The sequence below is a fragment of the Schistosoma mansoni genome, chromosome 2 (genome assembly GCF_000237925.1).
Source record: "Schistosoma mansoni strain Puerto Rico chromosome 2, complete genome".
NCBI lineage: Eukaryota > Metazoa > Platyhelminthes > Trematoda > Strigeidida > Schistosomatidae > Schistosoma > Schistosoma mansoni.
This window is the reverse complement of record NC_031496.1, coordinates 19,706,674-19,733,329: the sequence shown is the minus strand read 5'-3', so window position 1 is coordinate 19,733,329 and position 26,656 is coordinate 19,706,674. Positions and strand designations below refer to the sequence as shown.

The 26,656-nt window shown below is 36.2% G+C and overlaps 1 protein-coding gene across 2 annotated transcripts; it reads left to right on the top strand.

Moving 5' to 3' along the window:
- Positions 1-5,796: 5,796 nt before the first annotated feature.
- On the top strand, positions 5,797-26,307 carry Smp_046880.1 (putative glycosyltransferase; the record flags this gene model as incomplete). Of its 2 annotated transcripts, none has more annotated exons than XM_018796006.1 (10): positions 5,797-5,964; positions 6,014-6,136; positions 7,844-8,135; positions 8,848-8,955; positions 11,944-12,050; positions 17,685-17,767; positions 20,483-20,678; positions 21,758-21,993; positions 24,674-24,773; positions 26,082-26,307. In XM_018796006.1, the coding sequence occupies 10 exons, from the start codon at positions 5,797-5,799 to the stop codon at positions 26,169-26,171; spliced, it is 1,503 nt and encodes a 500-aa protein (XP_018650262.1). The 2 variants fall into 2 exon arrangements, with proteins under 2 accessions (XP_018650262.1, XP_018650263.1); XM_018796007.1 differs by having other exon boundaries at positions 20,483-20,693; positions 26,082-26,171.
- Between the last annotated feature and the right edge of the window lie 349 nt (positions 26,308-26,656).

Here is a 26,656-nt window from a genome sequence, read left to right as displayed (position 1 = left end):
GTCTTCTGACTGCCCATTAACATAGCGAGGTGAAAAATATCGTCAGATATGTGCCTGCCACCGAAAGAGAATTCCAGCATATTTATACTTCTAGGCACCAGTCCAACATACCACAAGCCTCTCCGCTACACATGGTGGTCTAGAAAGATTGTCACTGGGGTATATGCATTGATTAAATACCTAACTATACCTGGTCAGTGTTCAGTGTCCCATGTAGGTTATTTCATTCAACCGTATTAGAAATGTTAGTGGTAAAGCATCATCTCTCTTCGTAAGGTTTTAGTCTGGGCCACGAGAGAGATTTTCAGTTGGTGGTAGAGTCTGACTACTAAGCATCTCGCTGTTGGGTGGCCATCGTTTCACTGATATAATAAACCGCAAAAAGGCAAGTAAACTTGCCAAATAATACTGATTGAAACTTGGTTTCGGGATCAATAATCAGTGTGAAAGGGACGTCGAAAATGGAAATCAAGCAGTCTGAAAAATGAAGAAAACAGGTTATACATAGGATTTGATGATCGAACATACAATAGCCTATCTAACGGAATGATCAATAGCTGTAAATGTGTGTATAAAGGTTTTAATGTTGGTGGCAGTCATGCGATGTTAGTGTACACAAGCTGAAGCCGTCTGTCAGACTCTGAGGAATCATTTGACGAGATTACTATATACAGATGAATCTTTTCTCCCAATAATATTTAAATTACAATACAATTTTTTTTTTAACAGTTTAGTGTTCTTCGGTTATCATTCCGCTTGTGAATTTCCAATTATTTTAAGTTTAACAATTTAAACTAGCTAGACTTATTAGCTTGAATGTTACTTAATGTGAGGCAACGAAATATAGTCAATTTACCATACTTAGCCGACGTTTGTTTATAGTCAACAATTATGCATTCGTAGTGTCGTAATGAGTGGAAAGTTGAATTTCTGACCTTTTGCAGCTTAGCGTAATTCGCGTCTTCGGAGAATAAATAAATAACCGAAATAAATTATCGGATTTGCGAATAAAATGAATAAAATATTTAGTGTAATTAAAACAATCCATCCGGTGCTCAGTTTATTTGAAATTATGGAGTTACATTTCGGTAGTAACATTTAAGAATTAATATTACGTTATAATAGTATCACTAGACGTTAAATGGTACCCAGTAGAAGTGTATTTGTTGGTATCGACTGGTGAAGCCTACATTTATCTAACGGGAAACGTATTTCACAAGAGCGAACCTCACACTGATGTGTTACACTTAAGTGTATGGTCTCATAATGTTAAGAAGTTGCAGTTTTACTTGTGTAACAATTGATGTATTTTTTTTTAATTTCCATTTTGCAGAGGCGTATTTTTGTCAGATGAATTATGACTATCTCAGCTCACCACAAAAGAAAGGAAGATTCAACATCGCGTAAGTTCTTTTTTTTATCAATTTGCTCTTCTCGTTAATACTTATTACGTTGGCTTAGCATTTTATAACCGCGATATTTCTTGATAATCTTCTAAGTGTAGGGAAAAATAGGTGAACATCGTTTCGAAGTGATATTAATTACTTGTTTGGATTATATGCTAGGGGCTTGTGACAAGGAAGGGAACAAAGATAACAGATGAATATTTATTATGCATCAAAAATAAACTAAAATCCATTTCTGAATACATTGGGTTTTTTAATGTGTTTTAAATGTACTGATCAATAGTTGAATTTAAATTAATTAGACTGGGTGGTAATGTACATTATTTGTCAATAAATGAGTATTTACAATTTTACAATTTCATAAAACTTACTGCTTTGACCAAAAATTATAACTAATTTACCATGTTAAACGATTAATGTTCTTCTAGAACATCAGCCTGTAGCATGTCTGTTTTTCTATAGTAATGATATGCAATTTTTAGAGGGAATTTTGAGAGTTCTAGTAAGAAACCGTGACCAGTGAAATTCGATCCTCTTGATTGTGCGGCAGTTACCAAAAACAATGGGAGATTCCTGCGCAATATCGTACATTGGTTGAATTTAGTTATCTAAACCATCAGATCGACCTAGTAGTCAAAAGGTTAAGCCCCCGTCTCGAGACTTGAAGGCCCTGGGTTCGACCTCATATGGTCAGTCATTCAGTCAGTCACAACGTAGAACTCCGTACGTACGTACATCAGTTCGAGTTGTCATACCACATTAACACAGGGGTGCAGTTGTCGATTCAAGTCCCATAGTGGTAGAAGTAGTAAGAGTATAAGCAATAAACCGAAAGATTAGGGTTTGAAGAGGTTATTTGAACGAGTATAATCCTGTGAAATAAATTTGAAAAGAGAAAAAAGATAGAGACATGAAGAATTCAGAAGCTTAGAATTTGGCAGAACACAAAGAGTGGATGCATCTACGCCATTGTAAACAATTTTGAGCCATGTCATTCAAGGTCTCTAACCATCTATTGCTATCATCTCGCGGATCCCAACCAGGTAGTCTACACCTACCAACATGGCTCAGTCCACTTGTCAGTGACTTCATGGATTTGTGCCACGTTTTGGTCTGGCCGCCCCTAACTTTCTTCCAACCTGCTCCTACACCATAAAGCATTGCACGTTGGGGCAGTCGGTGGTTGGGCATACGTAACATGTGTCCCAGCCATCTCAACTGATGAAGTTTCACTACTTCATCAATCGATTTGCCATCCTTACCTAGTACCCGTTTCCTAACAACTGCATTACTTACCCGGTGGTCCCAGGATATATGAACAATGCTTCGAAGACACCTATGATCGAATACTAGCAGCCTACGAATATCATCTACTCTTACCGGTCATGTTTTTCATTGCTCTCCCTCTCGAAAGCTCTCACATGGCCACGCGTATATAGCCTCTGCCAGGGAAGTCCTACTCAATGCCTTCTCGTGGCGGGGGTGTTGTTTACAAAATTGAGAGGACGAAAAGCGAGTGTTCAGCTCTCTAACCGGGTCGATAGACACGGCGAGTCCACCTAGGGGAGTTGGAAAACCATGATTCCAAACCAATGGTGCACATGGGCTCCAGTATCCTGAGGGAACAAATGGCGTAGGAATCAATCGTTGGTCACCGGCTTCCATGGGACTGCATCTCCTCACGATGTTCCACTGCCTTGTGGATCAGATCTTTAGGTCCAAGGCTCCAGTTGTGGCCCCCTAAGAAAACCACCTGCTTCAGTTTGGGCACTTGTGCAGTATCACTGCCATAAAGTAGGAAGGAACGAACTGCTGCACAGTAAACACGTCCTTTGGTTGCTAGACGGATATCTCGCCTACGCCATAAACGACTCAAGTTAGAGAAAGCTAAACGAACCTTCTGCATCCGTGCTGAGATTTCGTCACACACCAGACCACAAGGGCTAATGAGACTACCAAGATAAGTGAAGCGGTCAACATGCTCAACTACTTCACTCCCTATCATTAGTTCAGATGCCGATGCAACCCAATCCTGAAGTAACATTTTGCACTTCGAGGGGGAGGATCGCATCCCGAACATGACTGCATAGTTGCCTATAGTGGTCAGAAGACTGCATCTTGTCAACGTCTTCACCAAATAGATATATGTCATCGGCGTATTCTAAGTCAACAAGTGAGCCTCCCGGTAAAAGTTCAACTCCTGGAGATTTAGGTGATGAAATTGTTATCTCTAAAAGCATGTCAGTGACAAAGTTAAACAAGAATGGGGAAAGTTGACAGCCCTGACGAACACCACTTAAGGTAACCAATTCTGATGACAGTTCTCCATAGGCTCTAACTCGACCAGTTGTGTTCGAGTAGAGAGCTTTTATGAGGTTAATGTACTTCTTTGATACTCCTTTCAGTGACAAACACTGCCATAGAACCTCACGATCAACGGAGTCAAATGCCACCCTAGGGTCGAGAAATACTACTATTGTGGGACGTCTGAATGTGTGTCTATGTTCTAGGACCTGACGTAGTGTGAACATCTGGTCTATACAGAGACGTTCAGGGTGGAAATCAGGCTGGTTTTCTCTAGTCTGCTCTTCACGATGGTGGGGTCGTGGATGCACACTGACAAGTAGACTGAGCCATGTTGGTAGGTGTAGACTACCTGGTTGGGATCCGCGAGATGATAGCAATAGATGGTTAGAGACCTTGAATGACATGGCTCAAAATTGTTTACAATGGCGTAGATGCATCCACTCTTTGTGTTCTGCCAAATTCTAAGCTTCTGAATTCTTCATGTCTCTATCTTTTTTCTCTTTTCAAATTTATTTCACAGGATTATACTCGTTCAAATAACCTCTTCAAACCCTAATCTTTCGGTTTATTGCTTATACTCTTACTACTTCTACCACTATGGGACTTGAATCGACAACTGCACCCCTGTGTTAATGTGGTATGACAACTCGAACTGATGTACGTACGTACGGAGTTCTACGTTGTGACTGACTGAATGACTGGATGCACATTGTTGACAATTCCCACACTACTGTGAGACAACTACCCAGTGTTTTCTGGTTTACATTGGTTGTCTAACTTGATTTGGATCGGGATTTCAGTAACATGACATTCTCCATAAAGCCTCATACTGATAATTTCGGAAGACGGACCATGATAAATGTGCAGGAATAAGCTACATTGATCTATGGGATCAAAAATGATCTAATTATCAATTTACTTGTGTAATTGCTGATGTATAGGGTTTGTGTTATTTTTTTAAACAAATACGTATAAAATTTATAAATTGACATGTAAAAGGATGATAATCAACTACCAAAATTCAATGAATTCAACCAATTGGAGCCAATATAAGTTATTATGGGTCGAATAATCAAATCATCTTCATGAAATTACCCAGGGATAGCTTTCATTACTAACTGATATCAACTAAAGAACTACTGAAAACCTGGAAAGGAGGATTTAAAACTGTTGTTTTTTCCTAGTTCATAACTCTTTAACAGTGAGCATCCACAGTTGCACCCTGAATCTAGCCCAGAACCTTCGGATTTTATTGAGAGTATAAAATACCTTTTGAACACAGTTGTGACTTGATTATGTGCATTTTAAATTGTCATTTTACTGGCGAAACATAAGCAGGATCTGAACATATGATGAAACAGTTCATTCCACTATTTCTAATATAACTACAAATTGTATAAATTATTTGTGATTAACTGTCTTCAAAAAGGTGTAATTTGGTTGTGTAACCTTAAAAATCTTCCCCCATTAATTTTAAATGAGATCATATAGGAATTCCTTGTAAAACTGACTCTCAAAGTTCTGTGAACAATTTAGCCTATATACGAATAAAGCTGCAATTCTTACGCCTATTTATTGAGAGTCATTTTACTGAAGAAAAAAGTGGTCTTAATGTTTCATAAATGTGTTCGAACTTACATTTCAAAATACGTCAACTTGAATTTATTGTTATAATTATTTAGATATTCTTTTGCAAGCCACACTATTTTCTCATCCGATTTCATATCAAATTTCACTACTTTTTTCATCCCCAATGTTAATATGATGCACATAACTTGTTTAATGTTTCTCATCGATCTATATCCTTCGTTTATAGTAGACTTTGATGAGATCACATTTTCGCGGAATTTATCATTAAAAAGTGATACAAACAAGTTTTTTTATGCCCGATGGTTCATAATACTAATCAGCTTCTCAAAATTAAGTGGACTCGGGTTCGAATCCGCGAATCAACGGTTAACAGTTAAGTACTTTTTAGCCACTAAAATACCGCCAATTATTTTCAGCAATGAAAATCATTTTGTTCATAAATCATGCTTAGTCATTCGTAATTATGTTAGAATTCAATTTTTTTTACTTCAGCATGGTATCAGATTTTTGTTACCCGAATGTTGGCGGTGTAGAAAGTCATATTTTTGCTTTATCTCAGTGCCTTATTCGACGTGGTCATCGAGTTATTATAATCACTCACTCTTATAGTTCTGAAGGTGGTCAACGTCAAGGTGTAAGATATTTGCCTCGTGGACTTAAAGTAGGTGCTTGTAATTTTGTTTTGTTTAATTAAAAAACACTTATTTTAGGTGTATTATATTCCAATACAACCGTTTTATAAACAATCAATTTTCATCACAGTTCTTGGCACATTACCAATAATTCGTGAAATAGTAATACGTGAACAGATTGATATTATACATGGACATTCAGTATGTTTACAATAAATTTGAAATATGTTTTATCATGTTAGTTAATTCTTTAAATAGGCTGGCATCCTGTTGTTTTAATATCTCTCAGGTGTTGGACAAACACGTTTATGGACAGTAATATATGAAGCTTATGTATTTTAGTCACTTATATATATATATATATATATATATATATATATATATTCATGGTTATAATATAAATATGAAGCAAATATCTAATAGTTAAAGCCATTCGATATTTTGGGATTAACTATGTAACTGTGTCACAGATGGTAAAATTGTCATATTCTTTTATTACAGAGGATTTACACTGTTTTATTCTATATTGAGTAGTTGTTCGTAGTCGTCAGATAATCACAACAAAAGAATTTCAGTGTTAATTGGCTTAGAGTTGAGGAATTGATGTAAATGGGTGGCTGCTCAGGGCCTATCCACTGTGTTATTTTACTAAACAAAGCTAATGCATTAACTATGTTTTCCGTAATACCCAGAGCGTTTGACCTCTTTTATAGCTTATCACAAGATTATTATCTTATATGTTGGTGCCTAAGGGTTAAACGACAAGGGTAAAGGTAAGATTGTACAGATTCATGCGATTTGTTTTACCAGTCTATGTAAATTATATACCCTCTTTTATCTTTCTACAGCAAAACGTAATAGGTCAACTTTTGGAAAATTCACTTAGAGTATCATGATTTCTCGTAAGAATAGTTTTCTTTTTAGAAACTTAACACAGAAATGCTGTTATTAATTGACGGAAGTTAAATATGTATTTTGTCCAATAAATACACGAACTGAAATAATAAAACTTATTTTACAGAATAAATTGTATTCATTGAAAAACATTTTCTATATATAGCAATACACTTATCCCATCTCAGCTCCTATTGTTTAAAACATCTTTAGAAGTCTTCAGAATTCAGCCATTTCAGTTATGTCGTTTTTTAACGTCGTATTGTCTTCACACATTTTGGACTTTGGGGATAAAAATGAATCTCAAGGGGCTTAGTTTGGTAATTAGGGAAGGGGTTCGAATTACAAGGCAGAAACTGGAGAATAATCACAGCTGAATATCTACGTACACAGTCCTGTACGTATAAGACAGACTGTGTACTTCTAAGGTAAAAATAACTTTCGTCGGTTAGCTAATTTAAGACAGAACACCAAGGTCAGACTGACCCGGATCGATGGATGTTTATGTTCAGCACAATTCGTCGTTTGTTCAGCTTCGTCAATAGCTGTTAATCTCGGTAGCCCACTTTGCGTGTTTGTCGAACTGACCACATAGTCTGTTGGTTGTCGAGATGCTCCATAAAAGCCTAGATTTTTGGAATTACCGTATAAAATATAGTCTTACAACCTGTTTATCACTTGAGGTTACTGTTCTATGAAGTAACAAAGACCTGTTGATTATTCATTTAACACTCTCAGTGTAATCGTATTACACAAGTCAGCGATATCAAGTCGCAACTTAATTATACTTTTGATGTGTAACAACCCTAACAAACTGTGTTATGTAAGCTTTAAATTAAGGTTTAACTACGTTTTATGGGATTATATGTCCCAATTACACAGTCTATACATTTTATTCAGGTCTTCCATCGGCTCACGAAACATTTAAAAACACGGAACTTGTAACTTTATTTTAAAATGCATATATGTGGTAAAAATGTGTGGCATCTTTATTGCTTTTTTTCTTTGTTATAGATATTTTCGCCTTTAGCCTGTGAAGCTGCAGTTCACGCACAGAGCCTTGGCTGTCGAACTGTTCATACAGAGCACTCACTTTTCGGTTTTTCAGATTTGTCAGCAATAATTATGAATAAAGTAATGGAAGGTGTATTTACAGCTGTAGATCAAGTAATCTGTGTTTCACATACTACAAAAGAAAATGTAGTTCTTCGAGCTAAATATGATCCTGATCGAGTTTTTGTAATTCCTAATGCAGTGGATGCCTCTGCGTTTCTTCCTGATCCGTCTTGTCGTGACCCTAATTACAGTTAGTAATTTGTTTTAATACTTTGATAAAGTTCACTTTTGTACCTTTGAATAATACTTAAGTTCTCCTTCTGTTAAAGTTCACGTTTCACAACCATAGGCAAAATCATAGCAAACTCCTGCTGATTATATACGTTCTTTGTTTGTAAACAGATATCTCGCTTACGCCAAAGGTTGATACAAATTAGAAAAAGTTATCGAGCTCTCTGGATCCATGCTGATTTAGTCAGGCATCAAACTACTAGGGCTGATGAGACAAATCAAGTGGTCAACAAAATTAACTAATTCACTCTCTATGAATGATCTTAAGGGATAACTCAGACCAGTCCTAGAGCATTATTTTGAATTTAGAAAAGGATAAACTCAGACGAACCATAATTGAACTGTTTGTCAAGGGAACCATAAGACTGCACTTTGTCGGCATCCTTATACAGAACTGTGTCATCTGCACATTGTGAGTCGATAAATGAACCTCCTGGTCGGAGATCAATTCTTATAAGTTTAAAAGGAAGCACTATCTCTAAATGACTATGTGACAAAGATAAAGATGGGGGGAGTCGATGGTAAAGGATGAATGGAAAATGTACTGAAATTTGTTTTCACGGTTTTCCTACCAATAGTGGTTCCTTCAGAGATCTTGGTGATTAAGTTTATTCAACTTCAAATATATCCACTTAATGTAACCGTCTTTTCACTAATTGATTTCTTTTTAGTTACTATTGTTGTGGTTTCTCGTTTAGTTTACCGAAAAGGTCTTGATTTATTGGTTGCCATCATACCGTCATTATGTTCTCTGTTTCCAGAATTAAGATTTCTTATAGGTATGTTACTTGCTTTTTAAACACTTTTCATAATATCCTTATTCATTCGGCTTAGAAAATCTAATCTGATTGACTGGTGTATGGTAAATAAGAATATTTAATAATTTATCATTTTTCATGTTCCTCTAAAATACATCATCCGGGTTTTGTAAAGCTGATCAAAACAGTTCGCTCATATTTAATATTACGAAATGTTTTCCGATGTAGCCATTGATATTTCCCGAATTTTTACTGATTCTTAAATGTGATTAATGGTGATGAGACTGAAAATGAATATTGAGAATAATCTGTTTGTTCATGACCATTGTATATTAGGGAAACGATTGTTAAAGTCAGTAGCTTTACCGAAATTAAAGTACCAGGTGCATCTAACAAGATTTTTTTTCATTTTGTGCCAACCATCTGAAAAATAAAGTTTAATTTCTGTAAAACATTGTTTCGTGTGGGCAAATATATCTCTTATACATCTTCATCTTTGAGGTCCAATGCAAATTTGATTATGCAATCAGGTTTTTTAACTATCTTCCAAGTCATCACTAGGGTTAGGTAGCGTTGCCTGAATTTTCCATTCCTCTTTAACACCACCATTTATGACATTTTGGGAACAGTGCTAAAGGTAGTACGTGTTAACAATATAGACATTTTATGTAGAAAAGTCTAATCTCTGTAATATGACGTTTTTATTTTGCGATTACATACATGCTACTGAAATTATACTCAAGTAGTTTGAATCAGTGTGTTACATCCCATCGAGATTTATGAATGGTAACTTTTGAGAACTATTTATGAACAAATATTATACATATATTCTTAATGTATAACTATTCAGTAGCTAGATTGTATATATCTATACTCCTCTTATTACAAGCTTTATTTTGACCTATGAACTATTATTATACGATTTACCGTTCTTGGGTTATGCCCAATCTATTGATTACATTCTTCCACATTCACAGCCACTTTTGGCTAGATCTTGTACAAATGTTATTTTCTATTGTACTGTACGATGTGGTCTGTTAGGTTTGTATATAAACTCAGTATGTTTGAAATACATGATTCATATCGCGGAGGCTGAGATTGGTGTTCTAGACTTAACAGGCAGAGCTAGGCAGGAAGAAAGACTGATAAAGACTCTAAACTACTCGTACGGGTTTTATGCATCATTGGCCCGGTCGATAATTAACTGTTCTCCAATTGACGGTATTATTACGTTATATATTAATAGGGCACAAGTTATAACACAGTGTTCATCAATACATTTCGATGGTCAAGGGAACCTGTTTATTTTGTTACTTGGTAATAAACCTTTGATGTTCTTGCAATAATGGTATTGCGATAGACGAGATTGGTTTTTTGGATAGCTAAAGTTGCATATGTCAGTCCCAACTATTTTTATTAATTTCATGAAAAACTTGATCAGCAGTCAGATTTTTGAAGCACCCAATTCGTCTTACAACTTCAACACATTTTTCAACCAGGCTGAGGGTATTCTGTGGATCCCTGTGCTTTTCAATCGCTGTCGCTGCAGCATTAATCACTTTCCCAAGATTACCACTCGAGTAATATTGACATCTAATGACTGATATCCTTTCGTATAAGTAACCGTATTCCACAACATCGAATCGTATGATTTAGGCACATTCTGCATATTGTATCTTAGGTGTTGTTTGCTAACATTGGGGCTTCATGAAACTAGCATAGAAATAGTCAGTTTATGTCGTGGCTCCATAAAATGAGGAATAGTTGCATTGGATGTGTATTTGTTGGTATAAAATAATTCTGTACATCCACTCTTAGTGGTCATGTGGTTAAACAGTTCCAAACATTACTGCATATAACCAACAATTGTAGTTTTTAGTCTCCTGATGTCTTTTACATTGACATCAAGACCTACTGTTTTACCCGCTTGAAGGATACCAACTTCTTTAATAATCATTAAACCTGAATTTCACATGATGTGTTAAACCAAACAAACCGATATTTTAAGTCTCATTCTTTTGCATTAACATCCTCACACTTACAGTCCAAAATACATCCATGTGTTGAGCAAATTATGTTTATGAAAATGTAAAAGTGGAGCCAGTCTTTTTACTTTTCCTATTCAGAAAGTCTAATCCTTAATAAATGATAAAATCACAGATTTATTTATGTAGTTATTGGCCTTGTTTAAAACAGTACATGGATTAGCATAGGTGTGAAATTATTTTGATGGAGTTATGATCATGAAGCTCTTTTTGTTTTATGATAACGTTGTTAGCACAGACTTCGAATAGAAGTGAGCTATTTAAATTTCTGTCCATGTTAAAGCGTCCAGTACTATGTTACATCTACGCAGGTTATTCTAGCTTTTGGACAGACCATATAATTTATTCTTCTTGAGACATTATTCACACATTTTCTTACCTTGTCAATTATTTGCTTATAACCCTGATTGCTTTTATATGGGTGTGTGTGTATTGCTTACTGTATTCATCACATATCTTTAGCTTATTTTTGTAACTATAAATATTGAGTCTCGCTTTGTTGAATCGTACCTACTCCGTTTCACTTCTCCTTCCAGCGCCTCGTCTTGATATGTCTTAGGAAACAAGTGGATGAAATAAATTCATTCAACTTAATTCGTATTTGGCTTGTCATTACAGCCATCGCTGAAACAGGGTTAACCTAGGTGTAATATACAGAATTAATCGGAAGATTTATGTTCATGGTATATTCATTCGTTCGTCCAATTCGGAGTCAGATCTTGGGCTACAATAATGTATGACTAATAGCTAACACTTGAATTTGATCGGTTCTTGTTTACACTGATCATATCACTTCTAGTTGGAGTTTACCCCGATAGTACTGTGTTGAAAAACAGTAAAAGCGTTACGATTAAACCAACCAACTCAGAGAACGCATCATCTTCCTAAGCCACGAATCTCCACTATCTCAAAGTCATATATGTGCAATATTATCTGTTAATTTATTTAAAGTCTATGATTTTAGGTGGTGATGGACCTAAAAGACTTGAACTTGAAGAGATACGCGAACAGTATCAGTTACATTCACGTGTAAACTTATTAGGAAGTTTACAGCCTCATGAAGTTCGACCTGTAAGTTGTTACATAGCAACGTTTATTTGTCGTGGTTTATCTTCTTTTGGTTCAATACATTTAATTGTGTAAAAGCTTTATATTCTAGAGAGACAGAGATCTAGATAATTACAAACGAATATTTTGTATTCGTACATCAAAAATGACCTTACTAAGCAATTCTGTTAAATGTTTGTTCCAGTTGAATATATTATTCACTTTTAATAACTAGCGCGAATTGGAAAATAAGACTGTCGACCCGTTGTTGTTACTGTGATAACAGTAAAAAAAGAGGGAATTTCGCGATTGTAAAAGCACTTAAACGTTTTGTTTACTAGTACACATTTTGCTTTGTGATACTATATGCTCTGATTTGTGTTCGTAATCTAACGATTCCAATCAAGTTTATTGTAGTAAGAGCCATTGTAATTTTCAATGATTTTAACATTTTCGAAGACGTTAGAAAGATAAATATTAACTAGAACACTTGATGAATCGACAGTATATTGTTTTTTAAAATATTATAATTTTAGACATCTTTTTTGGCTATTAAAGTGATACTGTTTATTTACTTAAGTGGACTTCAAAACTGTATCTCTGATATTACTAGCAACCCAGTTCAATACTTAACAGTGTCGTCGCAATCGAAATCCGACCGTCGCTACTGCCTTGATGTGGCGGTCGGGCTTACCTATTGTGATGAACCAATCGAGCTATACTGGTTGGAACAATCGTTCCTCAAGGTCCTACCATGCCAGACAGATCGGTTGGAGAGCAGTAAGACTAAAAGCAGCAAACCGAAGGTCCAAAGACGTATTGCTGACTGTACAGAGGTGTGACGGCAGTAGAGTGTTTCCTTCAGACAACCAACATAACAACGATGCTGCCTTCCCTCAAAGAGGGGTGGGGTTAGGAAAGGTCGACCCTAAAAATGCACACCTCGTCTTATCCCACGGATATCCGTCTCCGGCGGTAAGGTCCCAATAAGTATGGAGCTAACACAAAAATTACTCATAAAAAGGTCGTGTGTGGCCGACCTCAAGCAGTTGTCCCTTGGGCACTGCGGTCACGCTCTCAGGTCATTAAGACCACTTCTAACCCAATTTTCTTTTCAGATACCTCTAGAAGAACCCTCCCATGGTGTGGGAAGTGAGGAAGTGATAACTGCCCTCATTACCTCTAACAGCACTCAAGATCACTGTATTCATAATCAATCTCCTTCTTCAATTCCTATCATTCTTCCTACCTCGACTTTCAACACTAAGCTTCCTCTTTCGGCTTCCTTTTCAAGTGTCACCATGGCCAACGATTCTAGTACGCGAAACACTGTCCCAGGTCTACTGAAACCTCGCTCCAAACTACACATTGGAGCCTTCAACTTACGTACCCTATGTCAAATCGGTCAGCATGCCTCCTTAGCTAAGACCCTAGAATATCGTACCATTGATGTATGCTGTGTCTCCGAAACACGCATACAGGATCCTAGTGTGGTCATTCACTTGATCTCAACCTGCCAAAACGGAGAGCCGACGAGATACACCCCCCGTGTATCTGGCGACCCGGTGGCTAGTTGTAGTGAATTTGCAGATGTAGGCATATCACTTAGTATGAGAGCGGAACAAGCTCTATCAGAGTGGGTCCCCGCTAACAGTCGCCTATGTGCTGTTCGACCAAATGGCTCCGTATGAACTCGGAAGGATAGGAACACACGTCGTTGCCTTTTCGTCGTTTCTGCCTGCTCTCCCACTGATTGTAGCCCGGATTAAGTGAAAGATGACTTTTACAGAAAGCTCTCTGAACTTGTTCATTAGGCTAAAATCCCAGACATGTTATTCGTTGCATGTGACTTTAGTGCTCAAGTAGTAGCTTAGGCCAAACAGAAAGACATTTAGGTAGGTATTTTAGTATCCCAGCTCAGCGAACAGATAATGGTGATCATCTGTTGCAATTGTGCTCAGACAATCGTTTATTTTTAGCAAACACTAATTTTAAGCATAAGGAGAGATCGTCTAACATGACCACCTGCACCAAACCAACGATGGACTCAAATAGACCATATTGTCATCAGTCATCGTTGGAGAGGCTCGATAGAAGATTGTCGCTCGTTCAGGAATACATGTTTGGACTCCGATCACGCTCTAATACGAACATGCATCTGCTTTCGCCTCACTGGACGCAGAAAAGCCACACTAAGAAGACCCATTAGACTTGAACTGAGTGACAAGAAGGCCAAAATTAAGTCCCAGGAACAACTGAGGTCACACTTAGGTAGTTCTGTAAACGAGGCTGACCCAGATGTTGCTTAGAAAGATATACGAACAACTTTGGAAACAGCAGTGACATCTGTTAGTGATTCAAACCAAAGGATTACAAAAAAACCAATGGATTTCTTCTAAGTCTATTGCACTGATGGTTTCTCGAAAACTCATCCTATAAGGCTCTGAACACGATGAAGAGCGAAAGCAAATCAGATCTAGGTTAACCAAAAGTCTGCGGAACGATCTTGAGCAGTGGTGGGCAACAAAAGCAAAAGAGATGGGAAAGGCAGCGGCTATAAGTAGCACAAGACAGCTTTTCCGACTAATAGAAAGAACTGAAATTAAGAAGTCAAGTGTGAGACAATCTCGGAAAAAGATGAGACTCTCATCTGCTCTCAGCCCAGACGTCTAGAACGATGGGCGGAACACGTAAGAGAACAGTTTAGCTGGCCTTCAGCTACTGTACAACTAGCCACCATTCCCAGACAGTCTGAATTGTGCGTTGGAATAGGTTACTCGACTCTAGTTGAAGTTCAAAAGGCTATAGCTAATCTGAAATGAGGAAGAGCAGCTGGCCCAGATGGATTGTCTCCAGAGATCTTTAAGTATGGTAGTACAACTTTAGTGATCAGTTTGAATAATATTTTAGCTAAAATTTGGGAAGTGAATGTAATCCCATCCGACCGGTCACAATCTTTGATTGTCCCAATATATAAGGTGTCAAAATCATCCTGTGATAACCATAGAGGGATTAGTTTGACTAATATATCATCTAAAATACTAGCCTCAATAACTATTGGGCGCCTTACTAAGACTCGTGAACTCCAAACACGAGAAAATCAGACTGGCTTCTGTCCTGATCGTGGCTGTGTCGACCACATATTCACTATTCGTCAGGTGTTAGAACACAGGCATGTTTATGGGCGTACGACAGTGATAGTTTTTCTTGACTTGACTTGACACTCTGTAGACGGAGAGATTCTGTGGAAGTGTCTGTCACTGAAAGGTGAACCCCAGAAGTACATAAACCTTGTGAAGGCTCTTTACTCGAACACTACCAGTCGAGTGAGAGCTTATGGCGAACTGTCATATGATTTTACAACCTCAAGTGTTGTCTGGCAAGACTGTCCACTATCTCCATTTTTGTTTAACTTCATCATAGACCTATTGCTGGAAATAGCACTCTCGTCGACTGAATTTTCAGGAATTGATCTCCTACCAGTAGGTCCACTTATCGACTTGAAATACACAGCTGATAGTTCTGTTTAGTGAAGACGCTGACAAAATGCAGAGTCTTTTGATAGCACTGAGTAACAATGCCAGGATGTTTTTGATCCGTTTCTCCCCATCTAAATGTAAATTGTTGCTCCAGGACTGACCTGCGTCAACACCTGAACTAAGGATAGAGAGTGAAGTAGTCGGATGCGTCGACAACTTCACTTATATTGAAAGTCTGATCAGCCCTAATGGGTTGGTGTCTGGCGAAATCTGTGCACGGATTCAAAAAGCTCGTTTGACCTTTACCAACTTACTTCACCTATGGCGAAAACGAGATATCCGTCTATCAATTAAGGGACGAGTATACTGCACAGCAGTTCATTCTGTCCTACTCTATGGCTGCGAAACGTGGCCATTAAGAGTAGAAGATACTCGTAAGTTACTAGTATTTGACCACAGATGTCTTAGGAATATTGCTCGCATCTACTGGGATCATCGGATAAGTAATAGTGAGGTTAGACACAGGGCATTAGGGAATGATGGTAAATGAGTTGGTCATGTTGTGAATCTACATCGACTGAGATGGTTGGACCACGTGTTACACCGATTACCATGAAGCGCAATCTGACTAACGTTGGGGATGGTTGGAAGAGAGTTAGGGGTGGCCAAACCGAAATGTGGCATCAGTGCTTGAAGTCACCAACTTATAATCTGAGCTATGTTGGTATATTCAGACTACTTGGTTGTGGTCCGCTTGACGATCGTAACCAATGGTTGGAGACTGTGTGACATAGCTCCTAATGGATCACAATGTCTTCCCTTAAACCTTGAGATTAAAATTCATATTTTTCTTCCTGTACTGTATCCATATATATAATCCGTTTTTTATATATTACCACCACTGAATTAACTACTTTTTTGAATTCGGTGTTCATCTTGTGCTAATGAAGTCATGGCAACTTGGACCGATGCACAAATATACCTGGTCCCATGTTGTAGCTGACTGTCTGACTGACTCACAATGGAAAACTAAAGGTAATTTAAACTGGAAATCTTTTACGAGCATATAGTTAGTTCATTGCTAGGATAAACCCCAGACTTTGTAATATTTTGCCGTCCCACCACTATTGTTGAAGTCGGTCAGTAACTTTTAAACTGGTGGTTATCCATGTTGCATTGTAGTTTGTCTTCCAAATTTATTTACGTCGGTCTGACTTGTTTTAATTGTGACTTCTTCCCGAAACGTCCACTGAATAATCTTGTTCTGTTTTCCCCATCTTGAATAAGTTCGACTCATATAATTCACAACTTAGCTAAATATAGTTGACATTCAGTTTTTTATTTTATTTATTCTCTACCCTTCAATTCGTGTGTATTGTGTACAGTCCTAATAGAATTTAGAAGGGATAGTCATGATCTAGGTACCTGCAGCCTGTTCGAACTTCTGGGTCACCGCAAACGTGGATTTATACCCATAAATTTTCCTGTTTCAGATTTGTTTTTACTCGTAATCACACTTGATAACTGGGTTTGCTTAAGCTCTTCTAATGAGAAGGGCAATCGATGGCAATCAGAAGTGATCTAAAGAACAAGTGCATTTTATTAGCTGTGAAATAGATCAATTTCCTAAGGATTAGAGTGGTACGTACATGAGTATTTGTGCATTTTATTCGGTAGCCCGATACACTTTCTCGCTGGAGTAGCCAGTTGAGGGGGGAGTTGGTGTGTAGCACACCGTGTATCAGTATCAGATTTCGGACACCGCCCGTCACAAAATCTTCCACAATATGTTTACAGGTTACAAAGTTAATTACTGAGAAACTCAACAACTACCACCACGGTGGCTCGTACATTTTCTTTCTCTGTTGTCCTTTGAGAAAAATAGGTGATTACTCAAAAATTCATCCATTAAATATATTATCTAACGTAGGGATGTTGTGGAAGCAAAACTGGTCGTGAATATTTACTGATATCGCTGTTTAAAAACTTCGGTATGCTTTTTGAATATTCACAAGTTAAATACAGTATTACACATTTTGTGCTGAAAATTCTTAGCTGTAACCAGAAATATGGTACTAAGGCAAATACTATTATTTAAAATTACATAAACTACCAAAGAAAACACTAAACTCATTACATTACTGTCTTAATTTTTTGAATTTTTCCCGTTTTTCTTCAGCTTTTAATACAAGGTGATATCTTTTTAAATACTTCTCTTACTGAGGCGTTTTGTATAGCCATTCTTGAAGCAGTCTCATGTGGGTAAGTAGTTTTAAAATATGTTCACTGCCGAGCAGGAATTAAAGTGATTGCAATATTATTACCTACCACCGTTCTTCTATGTATAACCGTTTTGATTGTAGTTATTATGACGAAAATTTGGAATCTACTGAACGAAGAATATTCTTTTCAATAATTTCTCATCAGGTTCTACAATTATAATTATTGAAAAGAATATTCTTCGTTCATATAATTGTGTTTTAATATGATGGGAATTTTTCAGCGATTAAAATCTACTGAACGTTAAGACAGTGAATAACTACCCCTCCGTGATCTATATTTCACCTTTTAGAGGCCTTTGGTTCATAGATAATTACTAGAAGCATAGGTGGCTGTAATTTTAAGTCTTTTCACATACTTTTGTGAAAAGAAATCCCTGTGATATATTTAAAGTTAACGTTTAACTCATTACGTCACAGATTCAAATACTCGTCACCCGCTTTGATCGAACAATCGAATGCAGAGTACTTTTATCGATTATATCATAATTGTAACTTAAACTCAAGTGTACGAACCATGAACTAATGGCTAGTTCGTATTTGATATGTAATTTAATTATGTAGCATTTCTCTACGATATTTTAAATGACATCATTCATGTCATTATGGAGTTAGTTTTCAAATATCTGTTTATTGTGATTTCGTAACGTGTATCTGAATCTGATATTCTTAAAAAAATTTGATAGCCCTTAAACTGCATATTATTGTCAATAAGGAACTAACTGAATTGGATATTATCTCTGTTATCGTTGATATATTTTCTGTATAGTTTAACAGTCTTCATTGTTCGACCAAAGCAGCACACACAGACCTTTCCATAGCTGTTACTCCACTAACGATCGAATAAGTCAGCTTGGCTATCCGACAACTTAAGAGTGTGAAAGCGGAAGGACCTGAAAACACGCCAGCTGAAGCACTGTAGTCAGACATAGAGGCAACTGCAAACATGCTTCACGTTCTGTTCAAGAAGATTTGGATGGCAGAACAAGTACCAACAGACTGGAAAGAAAGACACCTCATCAAAATACCACACAAGAGATCTAAACAAATGTGAGAGCTACGGAGGCATCACACTACTACCGGTACCAGTAAAAGTTTTCAACAGAGTGTTGATGAACCGGATGGAAGATTCAGTAGACGCACAGCTTCCAGATCAACAAACCAGACTCTGTAAGGATCGGTGCTGCACAGGCCAAATCGCCACACTATGGATCATTGTTGAACAATCGACTGAATCGAATTCGTCACTAGATATCAACTTCCTTGACTACGAGAAAACGTTTGACAGTGTGTATATGAAAACTTTACAGAATCTTCTTTGGCATTATGCTGTACCTAAGAAGATCGTCAACATCATCCGTAATTCATACAACGGACTACAGTGCGAAGTCGTGCATGGAGAACGGCTGACAGACTCATTCCAAGTGAGGACCGGAGTCAGACAAGGCTGCTTACTTTTCCCCTTTCTCTTTCTTGTGGTGGTTGACTGGATCATGAAGACCTCCACACCTGAATGGAAGCACGAAATGCTATGGACAGCTTGGATGCAGCTAGACGATTCTGACTTGACAGATGACCTAGCCCTTCTATCGCATACACACCAACAAATGTAGGTGAAGACAACTAGTGTAGTAGCAACCCCTTCATCAGTAGGCCTCAACATACACAAAGGAAAAAGCAAAATCTTCAATACGAACGTCAAAACAGTTTTATTTTACGGAGCAGAAACTTGGAGATCAACTACAACTATCATCAAAATGTTGTGGGTCTTTGTAAACAATTGTGCATACAAAATACTCCATGTTCGATGGCCGAAAGACATGAGCAACAGCGTCCTATGGGAGAGAGTTAACCAGCTTCCAGATGAGGAGGAAATTAGGAAAAGCTACTGGAAGTGGATAGAACATAAATTGTGGGAGCCATCAAACTCCATCATGAGGCAAGCGCTAGCTTGGAATTTTGAATGGGAAGGGAAAAGAGGAATACCAAGGAACACATTACGTCTGGAACTGGAAACAAACATGAAAAGGATGAATAGCATCTGGAAAGGGTTGTCCAGGACAGAGTTCAATTAAGAATGCTGGTGTGGGGCCTATGCTACACGAGTGGTAACACACGTAAGCAAGCAGGTATTGTTCTACTATAACTTTCTCTTTACAGTTCGCATGGACAGCCGAAACAAAATAACAAATTCCTTCATTCATCGTGTTGCATGTATAAATTCGTATACCACTAAAGCATGTTCCGACTTGTGGCCATTTCGCCACCGTTTTCTTTAACGATGGATTAAAAAAACTGTCAATGATTACGATAAACACTGTAAAACAGTTAACTAGATTGTTATATTTCGTACTTACACCGATGGTTTTATTTTAGTCTGAGAGTCAGTTGTGGAAATTTGTGATCTCGTGTAAACTGTAACACAACTCAGTTATTGGACTGAGTAAATTATTCATAATTCATTGAATATAAAGTTGGTGATCACTGTTTCCCTCAACTGGTATAGTTTAATTCACTTATCAATGTCACATTGGTAAATATCTCTTTCGGTTTAATCTATTTTAAAACTTGGACTTTTCATGTAACTTAGATCTCAAAAGTATACGATTGATTAATTACAGATTTTCTTGTAAGAAATGCAGTAATTTATTCAAATAATTTGTGTGCTAATTAATTTTATTGAAAAATTTTCTTACAGCTTAATGGTTATCAGTACAGCTGTTGGGGGACTTCCGGAAGTTCTACCCGAGCATTTTATTAGACTTGCACCAGCAAACGCTTCAGAATTAGCCACTATTGTTGCAGATTCCATTATTCAAGTTCGGCAGCAACGTGAAGATTCGAAACTTACAGCTCATGAACAAAAAGCTATGGATAATTTGACTTCAAACAAGGTGATTTTTATACATGTATGAAAACTGATTGTTTTTCTTATGAATACAACGGGTGTTTTGTCCATTAAACATACTCGATATTCATCATATGTATACTAAGACCTGTTTGTAGTTTTTAACCTTCATTGAGAGACGACTCTATATATACTTGAAAGTAACTGATTTCTGCTGGATATATGATTTGATTAAACGCGTGGACTAATTATACAACTATCAGTCACTAAACTATAGGTTACATCCTACTTCCCATCTATTTAATAGTTATCACACGAAAGTTGTATTTTAGTTCATCCTGAACAGTTAAAGCTTTATATTCACCGTTTTATTATCCAAAGTTGATGTTTCTGATTGTCAATTTATATCTTGTTTCTGTGAGTCCATGTTAAAAGAGAACTATTTAATCTGCCAGTAAAAAGATAACCACTCTTGATTCAAAATATTTTATGTATTTGTTTGCTTTTTAAAGTTCATACTCTGGCTTGTTATATCCAACGAACCTAACTGAAATTTAAAAATTAAATTAGTGAGAAAAGTAATGTTAAACAGGGAAGTCTTGTTTTAAAATTTGTTCAATACTTTAAATAAAATAATCTTAGCTCCTTTAAAGTACTAAAAAGTTCTTTATTGGTCCTAAGTATGCTAAAACGAAAAATCCAGAAGTTGGGGTCCGGTGAACCGGAATAATCTTTGTCGCCAAAATATCACATCAAAAATTGGCTTTTCAAGGTTCCGTTGTGTATACATACATAAACATTACACAATAACAGCTTAGTGTGACTTGCAAGATTTCCTATTTTCCTTTTAAAAGTAAAATTTATATCCGTTACACGAGATAAAAGTATCTGGACTCACTAACTCAGTGGAAAATGGACTAGCATGTATGGCGAAAGATACTGGGTTTAAGTGTCGTTTTGGAAATCACTGAAATCTAGGTACTACATCCAGCCACAAGTCTTAGATGGTATAAATGCGCATTCTAGATTCCCTTAATCAACACCAATAAAAACTAAGTGCTATATACCTATATATAAACATCAGTCCTTTTTAAAAATGTTATTTACCTACTCATTTTACAAAAGCTGGACATATGTACCTCACCTCCAAATCCTCTTTGTCGATTTTCATTGATCGCCGATTCATCTACACATTTTGATGGTACTGAATTTAATTGTAATTCACTTACTGATCATTGTTGGCATATGCATAAATGGATTCGTAGTATGTATTGTTGGCCTCTAGTTGCTAAACGTACGGAAAAAGTCTATTCTGCTGCTATGTCTAAACCACCTGTTTCGCTACAAGACAGAATCTCAAGGTAAGAATATAAACTGGATTTCCAAATGTTTCTGTGAAACAAGTTACCTGATTTTAATCTTCAGCTTTTAGAGTGAAAGTAAATGTAACTCTCAAGAGAAAGAGATTTTCATCCGTGAGATATTTCTAATCTAGATCTCATTACTAGACAGTTTCCAACATGTATTTATTGATAACTTCATTTCATCTGGCGTGAATAATATGAATGAGGATTTCTAATTAGTAGTATGAATAGTATATCCAAAAGAAAGTAGTATGGTTTTTTTCTGTTTCTCAGTAAGTAGCACTAGTAGTTTGTTTTAACAATCATTTTATTGTACCGTAGTTTTCTCAACTAATCAATGTTATAAGCCTGAAAATTAATCACTGTATGGAATAGTTCAAGTAAACTGACTTCTTGCACTTAAATGATGATAATATTCAGCAGCTAAATGAACGACTATTAAAAGATAAGACTAAAGATATCAGTTTGTTGTATTTGTACTAATTTGGTCAGAAGTGTTATCCTTTCTTTCTGGAGCATTTAGTTATTCCTGTGTGAAGAGTTAACAAAAAAAACAAGGACATTTCTATAACAAAAACACCTGACAAAAATTCTATTTATAAATCAGCAATGGAAAAAACATTCAGCCGGTCCAGTTACTAAAAAGTACAAATAAGCACCTTTCAAGATCATAAGAATGTATTCTTTGCGGAAAAAGTGATTTGTATGAATTATGTTTGTATCTAGATATCAAAAAACCTCTTACTCATTCGTTTATAGTTTCCATCTTAAAAGTTTTAATTTGCACGTTCCACTTTATAATAATGAAGCTAATGTTTGTAAATATCAACTGTTCTTCCGTAAACAATTTGATTATTGTATAAGATAACTTGCAATTACCTGATATTCTCATTTTCTTAAATTAGCCCATTACAAAATGTGATAACTTTGACTTTTACTGTCAGTTTGAAATAGATCACTAAAGTAATCATAAAAATTGGTAATTCGTGCAAAAGAATAACCATAATGATTCCTCCGTGACCTGCATTCACCTTCTATTACTCTATAACTTAGGTGATCGCGTAATTGATTAGTACATGACTGACCGGATAATTAAAAACACTATGTAAATTACACAGAGTTATTTAACGTAGTTACATTGACTTAGGAGTTAAATGGTTATAATGACACAGTACAATATAATCCACCACCCAGCTTAGTGTGTATGCTTTACAAATATGTCTTAGTCCAACAATCTGATCAAGGGCATTAGGGATAAAGTTATGAGTAAATTAGTTATCATCAGCCACTGAGAATCAACTGTAACAACAAATAAGTTATATGATTTTCTATATTTTGTGTATTAAATGACAGTTTTATTTACTTGATATATATCTAACAGTGGCTATCTTTGCACCATCGTGATATTAGTCTGGCTGTAAAAGATCAGGTTTTTCAGCGTGACGGCGACATCTGTTCTGTGTATTTAGAAAACATGTCCTTTCCAAGTTGAAGATGTGAGGCTACTATGTGTTCGATCGTCTCTCTCCGGTGGCAACACCATATGAGTGATGTTAAAGTTCACCAATGTGCGTTCAAATCCAACGATGATAATTCAGTTATTATTACCACTTTGAAACACTGACTTCAGTGACTTGGACATGTTTCACGAATATGTTACACATGCAGCCTTCCCTTCTTGTGTTATTTACCAACGCCAGTTGGGAAAATCAATGACATGGCTATTCAGAGGTTTAAAAAGTTATATTGTTCAGACTAGAAGCTAATAACGATCGGACTGTAGTTTATTTTCCGCTCTTCATAAAAGTAAAATGATCTTAACTGAGATCATAAACCGATCAATGTTTACCACCATTCAAAACCTGAAAGCACTGAACGGCCGTTTTAGTCCTAGTATTGGATTCCTCTGCAGTGCACACCCACGCACTATACTATATCCTTATATACAACCTATAATTTATATACTACTACCAACACTAAATTAACTACTATGAATCCGGTGTTGATCTTGTTGTGCTAACGAGGTATGGCAACTTGGACCGATGCATATATGTGCCTGGTCCTACGTTGTAGCTGACTGACTGACTGACGCACGCGAGACTCTGACCCAAAACATTCGGTCTCGTACGCGAACGCTCTAGACAACTAAACCGTCATCCAACGGCATTAATTTCTAACTTCGACCAACCTACAACATCGCGCGACCATCCTCCATTGTCTTCAGTGTGTAACTGCCTCACACCTGACACGGCTGAACTCCACTGGTCACGGCTTCTCCACAACCCTGTACTGATAAAACAGTTTTCCTTGACTGAAAAAAGTTTTTGTTAGCTATATTTTTATTTGAACAAAATTCCTATTTAAATACTATTCTTGTTTATTTACTTGATTATACTACCCTTTTCCATTTTATTTCTTCACAGTATATTCCCTTCACTCGTTTGGCGCATACTGTTTTCGGTGGCATATTGTACTAGAATCCATTACTTATCTAAATGTTTAGGTTTAACCAGTTTTAACAGACATTATCTCAATTGTTTTTCAGGATTTACTAAGCTTTGAACTAGTTTTGGTACTACGTTATCAAAGTTGTTGAGATCAAATTTAAGATGCTTTACATTTGTGCATAAATGTGTTTACTTTTCGTTATGTTCTGGTTTGTTTCTTTTTAATTCAGATTATACCAACTTGGTCCACTTACTGGGAAAATGACATGTTTTGCCGCTATTTTACACTGGCTTCTTCTTCAATTTATTTCGTGGCTTAGACCTGAACAGGTTTGTTAGTATGCTTTGATAAGCTGAGATATAGTTATTTTTCTGTATTTTATTTTCGGAAATTTCTCAGTCAATTCATTTCCTTTTAAAGAAATAAGAGAATAAATGATAGTTTTATCACTGATTTTTTAAAGATTATTCATGGCAAAGTTTCTAAATGATACAATAAAATCAAAATAGTTAAGTTTAGATAAATCAGAACTGGTTCCAGAAAATTTATCAGCTGTACGAATGCACCAAATGCAATCCAATCTGTAATTGTTGTGTAACAATTTAGACTATATTAAGGAACATTGTCCATGAATAATTATTATTTGTTGTTCAAGTAAATCATACATTTTCTCACCTCTTGATCAACAAAAGACTGCGTTGAAAGGCATATTGCCTATAGCTGAGTAACGTAATTTTATTTGAGGGTTATTTACTTGTAGCCAAACTCACTAAGGTAGGAACATATGGGTGATGATTTTGTCAAGTCGAATAATTCATCCAACAAAAGCTGGCTACTACCATAGAAATCAACTCGATTTTTACTACTTGGACGAGTGCACTTGCAATTACACTGAACTACATCGATGAAAGTCGTGTAAACACTACATAACTTGCAGATATTAGAGGAAAATGAATCTTTCATCTAAGGTAATTCATAACTCCGTAATATTCACTGAGTAAGCTCGCCTCCTTTTATTGAGGTCTTTCCAAATACACTAACAGTAACTTATTTATTAAATGAGCACAGTTGAATACTATCATAATGTTAGGTAGAAATACTAGCCAGGTTTCAGTCTCACCTTGAAATAAGTTTTCAAAATATGGTTAATTTAAGTATGATAGTGTTGCAGAAATCTTTCAATATTTACAGATAGTATCTGTAATAGACTATGGATAAATGATTTATCTGAGAGCTGAAAAGCTTCTTCATGTTTATATTCTGTATTCAGAGGTTCTAACAGTTTCTTCAGAATAGTTTTATTGTTATTTCCAATGAATTTTAGAAAAGAAGGTAAACAGTGATCTACCTAAGATTTTCAGAAATAGTAATGTTAGATATAATGCACTAAATAGCAATTCCACGAGTCAACCAGTACTCTAATGGTCACCACTTAATCAGCGCCTGAGTAAGAAATAAGACTGTGGTACATACGTCAATGTATTGAGATTAGATTAACCCGGTTAGGTATTCACAAATCAATTGTTATTTCTCTAACTAATATTAGTAACTGACAGAGAAAATCACCTTTTTCTAAGTCTATTAACCTGAAATCAAGTTCTTTACGGTAATCTATTTTACTGTTCTTTAAAACTCAGATGATCGATATAATGCCATCACTTGAAACACCTATAGAAGATTTCAGTGATAGCGAATGTGAGGATTTTTCTGTTGATTCACACAAATAATATTCAAATGATGAATACAGTTTTCAATATCACGTTTATTTTGATTGTATTGAACTAATAACTGTATAATTCTCCTGTGCATAATTTTTATTTATTCGTTAAAACGTAATCATTATTCTTTTAAAGATTTAAACTCAAATTGTTTGTTGTTCTACTCTTAAATTTTACAACCAGAAAAGGTTTTCATCTGTAGTGTAATAGCTAAGATAATATCCCTACGAAATCCGCGCTAATGGTATTATTTTCAATTAGGATTTTAGCTTATCACTTAAGACATTTAGTTCAAGACCTATCTACTTTTCAAGTAGAAACGTAACTTCTCACATGGTGTTTATATACATTTTAAGAGAATAATGGTGGCTTAATTTGAGTTTGAATTTGTGTTGCCGTCGAACAAATCATGTCAGGTACCAGTATTGAAAGTCATCATTCACTGGTGGTTGTATTAAGTGATTTTCACAAATGTTTTGTAAACTGAAAAATCA